This window comes from Sturnira hondurensis, unplaced genomic scaffold, assembly GCF_014824575.4.
Source record: "Sturnira hondurensis isolate 20B ecotype Veracruz unplaced genomic scaffold, ASM1482457v3 Scaffold0004068, whole genome shotgun sequence".
NCBI classification, from domain to species: domain Eukaryota; kingdom Metazoa; phylum Chordata; class Mammalia; order Chiroptera; family Phyllostomidae; genus Sturnira; species Sturnira hondurensis.
The window spans coordinates 4,072,813-4,085,748 of record NW_028076699.1 but is presented as its reverse complement, the minus strand read 5'-3'; the positions used below and the strand labels follow the sequence as shown (position 1 = coordinate 4,085,748).

The window sequence follows — 12,936 nt, the reverse complement described above, 5'->3', positions numbered from 1 at the left end:
AGCTTTTTACTCACATCTTTATTATTTTTTTAAAGAGGAGAAAGAAAAGAGAAAGGAGACTGAACAAGGAAAGGACGGGAAAGGTGGGGAGAGAAGGAATGGTTAAGGACCAGATCCATCTATATTGAGGCTGAGGCTCTGAGGGTCCCAGTCCCCCCTCAGCCACCGACTCAGTTTGGGAGGATCTCAGCCAGTCCCTTTCCCTCCCCAGCGTCAGTTTCCTCACCTGTGAAACGGACTTGATGACCCCTCCACCGCACCCCGCTCCTGGCGGAGGGACAGGGGCGTGACCCAAAGGGGATGAAAGCCCCTTGCCAGGTAGGGCTATGCGGCCACAAGGGGGCGCGCAAGACTCCTCTGGACTGCAAGCGGGGAGATCCGTTCGGGAGAGGGAGAGGGAAGGCAGACACTGCCTTGCTTCCCTTCTCTAATCCTCTCTGTAAGATGACAACAGGGTTTCTGTGGGGGATCCCGCCCTATTGATATGCACAGATTACAAAGCATTTTCTCCTCCATTAGGTCACTGACCTGCGTAATACCAGGGAGGTGGCCCTGATACCACCTTCAGTTCTCTGGGGACAAAATTAAAGCTAAGAGTGGAGCCACCAGCTTCTGGGAATCAGACCTAGACTTGACCTGCTAACTCTCAGCCTTCCTCCGCGATCCTCGGCAACCTTGCACTGGGAGGCTTTCTCCCGAGCGCTTTGACAGGGACCCTCCCCTGCAAACTGGAGAACTCAGGTGCTTGCACCCTGGGATCTCAGGGCCGGTGGAGGGGAAACCGCTGCAAAGTGTGCGTGGGCAAAACCGCAGGGTGCCGTGTGAGCGCAGGCGTGTCGCCTGGAAGCACGGCTTGGAGAGGAGGGGGACAACAAGCTGGAAAATCCTCAACCTGCTAATTCCAGATGCCACACAGGCGCCATATCCCGCATTAGCAACCAAACCGTGTATGGAATGGCAAGCGAACATTTTCTTTTAGACACTGATGGTCCTCATTCTCCTATAATTCTATAAGGGGATCTGATTTTTCCTGTCAGCCTATCCCAGAACTGGAATTCCACCATTATGATGTCCTTCTTAGAATTAAGTCATTTTACTAGATTAGAAGACAAGGAAATTGTGGCCAGTCATTCACACCCTACAGGGGCACTAAGACAAACACCTGAGCCTTTCCCGGAGCCACTCACAGAGGAGCCCAGAGAGGCCAGGCCAGCAGACAGCTGTTCTGGGAGCTGCTGTAATTATCCCCATTTTACAGAGGAGGAAAACTGAGGCACAGGGAAGTAGCTTGATCAAGGCCACACTGTCCGTGGTAGAGGACCCCCTAACCCAAGTCCAGGCAGCGTGCCTGGCCCCCAGAGTCTGACATTTTAACCCTCCTCCTACAGTTAGGGAGCACTGCACAGTGGCTAGGGGCATGACCTCTGGGTTCCAGTCCCAGGTGCTCTGCCATTTCTTGCTGTGTGACCTTGGGGGAGTGACTTGTCTGTGCATCGGTATCCTCATAAAGTAGGATAGCAGTGCTTGCCTCATAGGATTCCCCCTGAAAGAGGAATGTCTATAGCGTGTTTAGGAGAGCACCACGCATGCAGCCACTGTCTGGTAAATAGGACCTATCACTCCTGAACCTCAGATGGGCACATGACCCTGAAGAGCCTAGAATGCTTCAGGATTCTAAAATGCCAGCCTGTGGGACCCTGGAATCGTCCAGGGGCATTCTGATGTGTTTTGGTTGCGTTATGGCCCAGGCTTCCAATCACCAGTGGGTGCGGGGCCTCCTGTCCACCCAGCTCAGCCCCACACAGGCAAATGAGGTGATGTCAAAACCTTGGCTGGGGCCCAGCTGCTGTAACCACCCCTTCTCCCTCCTGGCTGCTCCCTCACTCAGAGTCACACACACACTCCGGCTGGGCCCAGAGGGAAGGTGAGAGGGAGTGAAGGCGGGTGGTGGGGCAGGGGCCACTGAAGCGTAGCTCCTGCAGCCTGGTGAGCCTGTGCGCCCAAGAGCTGCGGCTGGACCGGTCCCCTCTTCAAGTGTAAGTCCAGGTTTGTAGTGGTCCTGGAGCGTCCTCCCTCCGGTGTGAGGGTTGTGGTGTCCACGCTGGTGCACGGGCGCCCCTCCGCGGGCAGTACACGGACCGCAGCCTGGCAGAGTAGCCATGGCGGATGAGAAGACCTTCCGCATCGGTTTCATCGTGCTGGGGCTCTTCCTGCTGGCCCTCGGCACGTTCCTCATGAGCCACGACCGGCCCCAGGTTTACGGCACCTTCTACGCCATGGGCAGCGTCATGGTGATCGGGGGCGTCATCTGGAGCATGTGCCAGTGCTACCCCAAGGTAGGCGGTGATGAGGGAGGGTCAGCTGGGGGCCAGGGGCCAGTAGGGCAGGGGCCTGAGCCTCTGTTCTAGGCATAATGCCTCATCCTTCAGTCATCTTTTCATCCCCCCCTTTGCACTCCCTTGTCCCCTCTCCACTCTCCTTATCATCCATCCACCCACCCATCCATCCACCCACCCACCCATCCATCCATCTATCCCTCCATCCATTCCTTATCACAAAGATCAATCAGAAGCCCCTTGCATCAGGAACCCTGAACTAGGCCCATGAGGAGACCCAGTGAAACCCAACACACAATCATCTATGTGCTTGAAACCAGAGTAAATGAGTGCTGGCCACCTGCCAGTCACTCCTGCATTCCCTGTGCAGCTCAAGCCTCCGCCAGAACTCTTTGCACCCCTGTAGTTCCCTTTTACAGTGGAGAAGCCCGGGGCTCAGAAAGGCGAGGTCCCACAGCCCCTAGGGGTCAGACAGCGGGGCTCAGATGTGTGTCCATATCTCAGATGACAATCTACCTCGGAGGGCTGTCCCTGGGTTCCAGAGCTGCCGAGACTTCTGGGTGGGTCAGGTGTAACCTGGCTGGTTTGGGTGGGGCTTGGGCAGCACGCTCTCCTTCAGGCTTCCATGTACTCCTAGCCTTGTGAGTGACTGAGTGTCGGGGAGAGCGTTGGTTTGCGGGTCCTGAGCTCCGGTTCCAGCTCTGTCCCAGAGCTTTGTATTTATGAGCCTCAGTTTCTTGTATCTGCAAAGCGGGGCCCCAAACCTCTATTTCATCCAGCTCCCACAGTTATTCAGCTCCCACAGTTATTACAAACAGAGAAGAGATGGGACAAAGGAATGTTTTATAAACTGTAGAGTGTTATATTTAGGTGAACAGCTGTCACCCTTATGGTTATTGATCTTCCCAGCAACCCTGTGGAATGGACGCATCAGGAATTGTAAGCCTTTAGTGCTCAGAGAGGTGGTGTGGCTTTTCTGAGGTCACACAGCTGGTCAGACAGACCCAGGGAGACAAAAAGAGAAGCATGGATTCTAACTTGGAAGACTCGGTCCAATCCCTTCCCTCTCTGAGCCTCAGTTTCCTCATTTGAACAATGTGTGAGTCAGGAAGCTGGGGCAGGGAAGTGGTGCGTCTAAGGCACCGCTGGCCCTGACATTGGGCCCTGGGCAGCCCCACACCACCTGCAGTCCCCCCCTCACCTTTCACCTGGGTGACTGTGCTGGTGGGGTGGGGGCGCTGTTCAGGGGAGAAGGCAGGAGGGAGGAGGCTCCTGGGGGCCTGGGCCTGGCTCTCCCCAGGCCTGCCTGCTCCCTGGGCCAGCCCCAGACTGTCAGAATGTTTGGTGCTGGGGCGGTCCTGGCTGGTTTGCTGTCATTTACCCAGCAGTTTACAGTCAACTCACCTCTGTCTGTGCAAGGCCAGGTCACCTAGAGAAGAGGTGCCTGGGGGCGGAGCCAGCCACCTCACCACCTCCATCCACCTCCTCCTCCCAGTGATGAGGCTGGACGCTGGGGTCCAACAGGGGTCCAGAGGGTAGTGTCCCTTCCTGCCCACCCCTGTTTACCAGAGGGGCTCTGGGGTGGTGGGCAGTGGCTGGGTGGCAGTGGGGGGTGAGGGAGAGGGGAGAGGGAATATGGCCGTGTATTAATGAGTAACTGTTGATGGATCCACGTGTCCCTGTGCTGTGGAGGTAGCGGGGCCTGGGCAGGGTGGGAGGGGAAGGGGGGAGGAAATGCGTTTGAGTGCTCAGCAGGCCCAGATGCAGATCCCTCCTCCTCCTGCCCCACCTCTGTGACCTTGTTGGAGGGAGTCTCTGGCCTCCTGAGCCCAGTGGGAGGAACCAGTGGGGTCAGGTGTGGGGGGATCCACATCACACCTGGCACAGAGCTGTTCTGTGCATTATTCTCAGGACCGTGTCTGGGCGAGTGCAGGTGTGGGTCTCTGTGGGTGTTACATGTGCACACCGAGGGCAGGAAGGAAGTGTGTTGGAAATGAGGGAGGCTCATTGTGGGGGGAGGCCCATTCGAGGGGGAGGCCCTGCCTGCAACACCGCCTCCCTGGTGCCCGGCCGTCTGAATGCTCAGCAAACTCTGGTGCCCATCCCCCCATCAGGATTCTCCCTTGCCTCTGAGTGGCTGGTAAACGGGGATCTCCTAGATTAAAAATATGAATACGAGGGACTGGAACCAGCCAATGAAGATCTGGGGGTTAGAGGTAGCAGTACCAACATGAATCAAGCTGTCCCTGTCTCTTGGGGGCTGGGGCCTCTCAGGAAAGACAGTTTTCTGCCTGACGGGTGGGGGTAGGCTTCACAGAAAAGGGGAGCTGGGCTCCGTGGGCTAAGCGGAAGTTCACCAGGCAGAGAAGATGGGAAAGACATTCCAGGTGGAGGAACGGCATGACCAAAGACCCACGGCGACAGAGCCACAGGGCTGTGGGGATGGGGGAGGAGTATGGGGAGAGAGAGTAGGGCTCAGTTCTGCGGGGCCCACGGTGCCCTGCCAGGGAATCTGGATCTCACCCTTTAGGTGATGGGACAAGAGAGGGACACGATCAGCGTTGCAGTTCCAGACAGTTATCAGGCCGACGTGGGAAGGAGGGAGGCCCAGGGGCACCCTGCTGGGGAAGCGCCTTCCCTGGTCCCAGGGAGAGGTGATGGCCTCCTGGACAAAGCCAGAACCCCAGGCCAGGACTGTGGGAACTGAGAGGACAAGTCACGTTCATCAGGTGTATAGCACCTGTGGTGGCGGGACACGGCCCCGCTCCTCCCTCCAGCTTTCTCCCTGGAGTTCGAGGTGGTCCTGGTCAGATGCCGTGGTTTGCTGGGCCTCCGGCTTTGGAGAGGAGAAATCAGGGAAAGCCTAGTGTGTGGCGCTGTGAGGGATGCTGCCTCTGTTAGCTGAGATGGGGCAGGAGCTGCAGGGAGGCGAGAGTTGGCAGGGAAAGCGGTGCTTCGCCCCGCCCACCTTCTGCCCCTGCCCACAGGTCCCCCTCCTCACTCCTGCCTGTTTGGCTGGAGCCCAGAGCTGGGCCCCTGACTGGTGGATGGTGGATCTGTCCTCTCCATAGGCCTCCCTCCTTCCCTCTGCTCCCCGCTTTTGGGGACTGCTGAATGCTCTGCCTAAACACAGATCTGCCTGCTCTCCCCCGCGGAGAATTCCTCCAGGGCTCCCGCTGCTTCTGGGCAAAGGCTGAACTCCTTAGTCTGGTGTTCTGGGCTCTTCATGGTCTGCTCTCCCCTCCCTAGCTTCAGCTCGGCTCCCCTCTCTTAAAAGGACTTGTGTTTGAAGGTGCTCCCGTCTTATTTTCTCCCCCAGGCTTTTCACTGTGGCCGTGATGATGTTGATGGAGGTGATGGGGATAATGGAGATGGGATGATGGTGATGATATGATGGTGATGCTGATGGAGGTGATATTGGTGGTGGTGATGTTGGCGATGATGGTGGTGGTGATGGTGATGATGATGGTGGTGGTGGTGGTGATGGTGATGAGGAGAAGGAGGAAGATGGTGACTTGGTCATGTGACACTGAGGCATCCAAAGGGGCAGCTTCCTTGAAGTGCAGAGTCAGAGGGCGAGGGCAAGCCATCCTTAGCGGGTGTGGAAGATACCCAGACCCTTGTGTCATGTCCGGACATTCGAGGGAAGCTTACGCCTCCACGGAGTTCCAAGGACCCCCCACCCGTCGTTCCGGACTCCTGAGCGGGGTGGAGCTTTTCCTCGCTGCACTCTATGGAGAGGGAAAGCGTGGTGCTACTCATGGACCTGGTACAGCGCAGAAGGGTCTCATCAAACACCAGTTGAAAAAAAGTTTCAGCGGAGGCGGGCAGGTCAGAAGGGAACTTCACCTTCAGCTGCATCGGACTGCTGTTTACCGAGCAGCTGCCGTGTCAGGCGTTGTGTGGGGGATTCTTTCCACGTTAGTCCCTCGTGGAATCTGCACAGCAACCCCAGCAGACAGGCGTTGCTGGTCTTATTTCTTTAAATTGTGGTAAAATACACAACATAAAATTGACCGTGTTACCATTTTTAAGCGTTGCTACATTTACACTGCTGTGCTGCAGATCTCCAGAACTCCTCGGGCCTTGCAAAACCCGAATGCTCTGCCCATGAAACAGTAACTCCTCACGCCCTCCTTCCAGTCTGGGGCAACCACCATTCTGCTTTCTGTCTCGATGACTTGAACGACTGTAGATGCCCCATGTTAGAGGAATCACACTGAGTTTGTCTGTTTGTGACTGGCTTGCTCCTCGAGCTCTGTCCATGTGGTAGCCTGTGTTGGAACTTCATTCCGTTTTAAGGCTGGGTAATGTCCCACTGACCAGTCAGGCCACACTGTTTATCTGTTCATCCGTGTAGGGACACCTGGGTCTCTTCCACCTCCTGTCTGCTGTGAACAATGCGGCAGACGTCTCCTCGAGGCCGGCCCCATTTTACGGAGAGGGACAGAGAGGCTCTGGGAGGGGGGTGGCCTGCCCGAGGAAGGGCTCTCACGCAGTCTCCCAGACTCCAAAGGCAGGCTCCTTCTACCTCATTCCACGGCCCTCTTCACGATCCTGCCTCCCCTCTACCGCCCCGTGCCCACAGCACGGGCCTGTTCTCGCAGAGTCCTCTTGATGCCTGAAAGTTCAGGGACAGGGACTGGTGGGCACAACCCCAGTCATCTGTCCCCGACCGCAGCCTCTGTGCCAAGAAACGTCATAGTGGCCTGCTTTGCACTCATTTGTCAGATACAGATGAGGCGCCAGGCACATTCTGGGCGCTGGATGAGGACCCTGCTATAGGACAAGGTGTGAGCAGCTCCAGGGCAGGGGCGCTTATCTCATTCACTCCCTGCTGCCCCCTAGGGACTAGAAGAGTGCCTGGCACACAGCAGGTGCTCAGTAAATGTTGGGTAAACGTCAGCCACCTGGGAGCAGGCGCCCAGGGATCCACTCATCCGCTAATGCTGGCCCCAGCAGACCCCTCTCTTGCCGTAAAGGGGAGGTGCTCCCTGGTTGGGCCTTTCTCCCAGGGCATGTGGAGAGGTTAGGCCCATGCCTCCAGGGCTGGGGGGGCGGTAGGGCAGTGGCCAAGAGTGTGTGCTGGTAGCCACAGAGAAGCCATCTCCCCTTTGCCTTACAGATCACCTTCATCCCTGCTGACTCTGAATTCCAAGGCATCCTGTCCTCAAAGCCAACAGGCTTGCTGGAGAACGGACTCACTGCCGAAACGAAGAGGTAGGTGCTAGGCCTTCTGTGCCTGGAGGGGTGAGTGAAGGGGAGGGCAGTGAGCCCTCTCCTCTCACACAGGAGAGTGTGGGCGGGCGTGGGGGTGGGGTGGGGCAGGGGCTCCTCCCCTTGCTCCAGGCTCCCGCTTGGCTTTCCCACTTAACTTAGAATATATCATAAGAAATCGTGGATTGTTTTGAACTCTCAACTCTGGGAGGTAAGCATTATTATTCCCATTTTACCGATGAGGACACCGAGACTCAGGGACCTTATCCCGTCTTACAGTGACCTAGTGGCAGACCAGAAATCAGCATGGGGTCTGACACTAAACCCCAGAGGGCTGTGACTGCTGTTGCCGCTGCAGACAGCGAGAGGCAGGAGAGGCTTGGTGAGGGCTGAGGCGCAGTCCCGAGCCTCTGCCACTATCTGGCTGTGTGACTTTGGGAAAGTGACACACCTCTCTTTGCCCCCTCTGTGAAAATGGCACCTTCCTCCTGGGGGTTCAGGGAGGATTCAGTGAGATAATGATATGAGCAAAGTACTAAGAACAGAACCCGGTGCACAGCAGGCCCTCTGTAAATCAGACATTTTGCACCCCTCACCTCCTTCAGTCCTCATAGAAACCACGTGAAGGGGAGGAGGGGGATGCCATTCCTTTACGTAGATGTGGAAACTGAGGCTCAAGAAGTGCGAGCACAAGCCCCAGACTTCCCGGGGAGTCACTGACAGACCAGACCTGCCCCGCCTCGTAAGCAGGCGCGCAGCTGTGGCTCTCCAGGACGTGGCAGAGAGCACTGGGCCAGGCGACAGCACTGATGTCTGCTGAATGACTCCTTGCCCACCGGTCTGTTTTCTCTCCTGCTGTCTGCTGGGTCCCCACCTAGCCCTCAGCCCCCCTATGTAAGGCTGTGGGACGAAGTTGCCTATGACCAGAGCCTGCCTGACTTCAGCCATATCCGGATGAAGGTCATGGGATACAGTGAAGATCCCCGCCCCCTGCTGACCCCTAAGCTGGGACAGCCGCAGCCAGAAGCTAGTGAGAGAGGGGATGGCAGCCCTCGTGAGGCTCAGACCTGGATGGAGGCTGCTGTGGTCATCCACAGGGGCTTGGATGAGGTCGGGGGAAAAAGAAACCCAACTCAGAGCGGCCCCAGGTGAGTGTGCAGAGCACAGGAGTGGGAGCGATGCCGGCTTCTGGGGTGTGGGCCACTGAGGGGTGGTTGGGTGCATTTGGGGGTAGAGAGGGCAGTGGGAGTGGGGATAGCCTGAGAGGTAGTAGGTGTAGCAAATGCACGAGTCTGGGCTTGGATGGGCCTGGGTTCAAATCCCAGCAGCTCTGCTGTGTAACCCTGGCAGGTTTCTTACCCTCCTGAGCCTCAGGTTTCCCCACATGGGAATAATCGCTCCTTCCTCCGAGGGGTGCTATGAAGATTGGGACAGTGTATTTCAGGGCCAGGCACACTGCAGGAGCGCTGTACTGTCTGAATTCTTGTCACATGTAGTGGGGGGCAAGGAGCCAGAGGACCTGCCAAGGAACGTGCTCTACGACTTTGGGCAGGTCACTCCCCACTCCACCCAGTCCCTGGGATTTTGATAAACTGGGTTCCTTGTTCATACATTTACTCACGCATCCTACCAGTGTTACTGGGCACCTACTCCCTGCAAGGTCTTGGTGGCCGCCACCCTGCAGGGGCTCCCAGTCCAATGGGGGATGTGGGGGAGGGAACAGAGGGCGACATATAATGTAATGGGGACCGAGAGCCTAGAGGAGACCCCCAAGTTATTGGAGAAGTGGAAGAGTGACTGGTTTGGACAATAACATCATAATGGCTCATTTCTTGAGCACCTAATATGTGCCAGGCATTGTGCAAAGTACTTTGCACACTGCTACTGACTGCTGATACATCCTCATTTGAAAAACCGGAACAATTATTCTGCTTAAAGGCATTGTTCAGAATAAGTGGGATCAGCAGGCACAGAGCCTTTACCCCTGTTAACCTCAGAGACACCAGAGGGGTGAATACCGTTACTTCCCCACCCAACAGGGGAGGAAGCTGAGGCCCAGACAGGTGTGCTCGCCTCGGCTGGCCTCGTGGTTCGTGGCTGAGGTTTGGACCCAGGTGATCCCACTCAGAGCTAACCTTGCTTTCTCTGGTTTGTCCGTGCAGCCCCCCAGCGGGTCCCCAGGGCCCTGCACCCTTGGCTTCCTTCCAAGATGACCTGGATTTGGGCTCCAGTGAGGACAGCAGCCCCAACCTGTCTCCACCTGACGGGGAGGAGCCCTGGGCCTGCAGGTGCCAACTGGACCGCTTCCGGGACTTTGATCTGATCGATGCCCCCACGTCGGAGGACGCACATCCAGAGGGGCCGGGGCAGGACACGGCCCTACCAAGCTACTGGCAGCGGTCCCCGAGGAAAAAAGAGGAGGCTTCGGACATGGGTGTAGGGGAGCCAGAGCAGGAGGAAGAGGACTTGTACTACGGGCTGCCGGATAGCCCCGAGGACCCCCTCCCAGACAAAGAACTGGGCTTCGAGCCGGATGCTCAGGGCTTGGATGGAGCTGGCCCTGGGCACTAGCCCAGCATCAGCCACTAACCCTGTATGATTTCACTGGGCCTCAATTTCGCTATCTGCAAAATGGGGTTTTATGGAGGTTCCCGGAGCACCAGGAAAACTGTAAAGAGACGCGCGGGGAAGGGATGATTACTCTCAACGGACCATTGCCGTTCTAATTGTTACCCTGGGGGTTAAAGCTTTGAAGGTAAAACGTTCTTCATTGAGGGGATTTGCAGTAGCCGGGGCCCTCAAGAGCCTTCTCTGCCTCCCCCAAAGCTGGCCTCCGAACAAGAGTCCTCCTCGGTGCTACGCCTGGTTCTCTGACCTTCTAGGAATGCCTCTCAGGGTTGCTTTTCCTCCTGAGCCCAGAACCGGGTGTGACCTGTCTTCACCCAGAGCTACGTGCGTGCACCTCCTGGGGCTCCTGCTGCTCAGGGGTCCAAACCCTTCCAGGACTGACCTCTGCTGACCTCCCAACTGACTCCCCGGTGTTGGCCCCATGCTGCACCCTCTACTCTTTACCACTGCCCCTGCTGCCCCTGCTAGGCCATGCTGTCTGCCTGACAAACTTGTGCTCCTCCGCCAGACCCAAGCGCAGATATCCCCCCTCTTGAAAGCCTTTCCCCAGGTCACCGCCTCCAGGAACAAGTTAGTCCTAGCTCCTTGGCGCCACCTTTGGGGCTTGTGCGCTCATTACAGGAGCATGACTGTTCAAGGCTGGCGCCCTTGCCTCCCTCACGTTGGTGTCTCCGGTGTCCAGAGTCAGTCAGTGGTCATCGAGGGTGTATGGAACTGACCAGAACCCAGGACACTTTTGCAGATAAGCCCCTCCTGCACTTCCCTAACTTTCAGACTCCCAGCCCCTTTATGCTCTGGCATTCAAGCTTCCAAAGGGCCTGCATAGGAGTCACAAAGCCGGGGGAAGAGCCCCCAGAATAGCCCCCCTCCCTGCAGAATACATCTGCGTTGGCTCAGGACTGTGGGTGAAATGAAACCTCCTGGATTAATTGGATCCAGGTGGCATTTCCTGAGCATATACTATATGCCAGACACTAAGCCAGAATCTTTGAGGGCACAGAGGCACGAAGTGATGAACAAACAGTTCTTGCCTTTAAAGGACTCACAGTCCAGTGAGCTCGGTGTTTCATAAGGTAGGGACAGAGAGCGGAGCAGGAGCCAAGGTGGAAACAGAAATTACAGTAAAAACCTGGTGCCCCAGAGGCAGCAGAGTGACATCCGGGCCAGCAGTCTGCAGCCAACAACTCCACCAGCTCCGTCCGCAGCCCCCCGAAACATCACTGTGGTGTGGCATCACCGAGCACAATGCTTTTAGTATGTGGCTCCCCGCCCCGCCCTCTGCACCCCAGCACTGGGAATGAGGCAGCTGCTTCAGCGGAAGGGGCAGTGGCACCATCCCCAAGCAGGTCCACACACAGAGAGCTTGCCCCCTGGGCCACCTGGGACGGGGAGACCTTCTGCTGGGCTGGGCCTCCGGGTCAGGGCTCCGGGTCAGGGCTGGGAGCCCCGGCAGCAGGACAGGGAAGCCCTCTGCACTGGGTCAGAGGGGCACAGCCCCGCCCCCCAACACTCCCTCGTCTTTCTGGGTCACACTGCCTCCAGGATGAAAGCCTGGGCGGTGAAAGGTGTTATTGGGCACACCCTGCACCTGCGGGCTGCAGCAGATGTTCCTACCTGTGACCCCCCGAGTCCTGGGATTGTGTGAGGTGTACGGTGTTTCTGTGCTCTGCTCACTACGGTGGGGAGGAGGCGACCTGAATCAGAAGCTGCACCAGCACAAATGGTTGAAATAAAAACGTTGTCAGCATTGAAAGGGGTCACCTTCACTCACCTGCAAATTCTTTTATGTGAAACCACCTGTTCCAACCTCCGGGGTAAATGAGGCATCACACCTGGCGGGTGCCACAGGCACCCTCCGGAAAGTGACCACAGGGGACAGCTGTGTGGTGTGCAATCTCCCAAGTGGCCCTGATGTCCCTGAATCATCATGCCAAGGCATTCCCCAGACCTTACGCAGAAAACCAAGAGCCTCTGGCTGCAGGCCCACCAGCAGGGAGACGCCAACCCTGTCCCAGGAAGTCCTGCCAAGGTCTTGGGGCAGAGGAGGGAGAAGGTGAGACCGAGGTTTGGACTCCAGTCCCAGACCCCCACCGTCATGGGGAGACATGCTGGGAGACAACACGTGATGGGGAGGCGTGACGGGGAGACAACACGCGGCTCTGCCCAGAACAGTCCCGGTCTGTGCCCACTGCCCCCGCTCAGTTATTAGTGGTGCACCCTCTCACTCTCAAAGGTATCCCATTTGGGAGATAAACTATATTCACCCTGCTCTGTGACCTTGGGCAAGTCTGGTTGCTTTTATGTACCTCAGTTCCCTCATGGGCAAAGGGAGATGACGGCCCCTGGCTTTGACCTCTGCAGGGGTTAGGCGGTGGGGGTATCTGATGGAATCCACCTGCCAGAGCCTGCAGGAGACTGACAGGAGCTCACCTATAGCTAAGAGTTGGGCTCATTCTGATTGCAGAGAGAAGAACAAACCCCAGGGGGGCACACTCCATAGGAGGGTGTGAGGAAGGAATTATTGTGGGATTCGGGCTTGTGGGAGGTGATTTGGAGGAGGGTGTGAGGAAGCAGGACTCTGCTCTGGACTGGATGCTGTCGGAAGCAGGGCTAGTTCTAGGATGCGGCACCTGGATCCCTCTGATCTCGAAGGGGGAAGACTAGCCCTGAGCTGAAGCTGTAAATGGCTGAGAAGCAGCTCTCATCCTCCAGCCAGGAGAGGAGGATGTGAGGTGATTGTGGCGGCTGTGACAAT

At 57.1% G+C, this 12,936-nt stretch overlaps 1 protein-coding gene across 1 annotated transcript; it reads left to right on the top strand.

Moving 5' to 3' along the window:
- Positions 1 to 1,899: 1,899 nt before the first annotated feature.
- BSND (barttin CLCNK type accessory subunit beta) lies at positions 1,900 to 11,757 on the top strand. Its single transcript, XM_037043175.1, has 4 exons — positions 1,900 to 2,336; positions 7,462 to 7,556; positions 8,432 to 8,701; positions 9,716 to 11,757. Exons 1-4 carry the CDS (start codon positions 2,160 to 2,162, stop codon positions 10,122 to 10,124), a joined length of 951 nt encoding a protein of 316 aa, XP_036899070.1. The 5' UTR covers positions 1,900 to 2,159; the 3' UTR covers positions 10,125 to 11,757.
- The last annotated feature ends 1,179 nt before the right edge of the window (positions 11,758 to 12,936 follow it).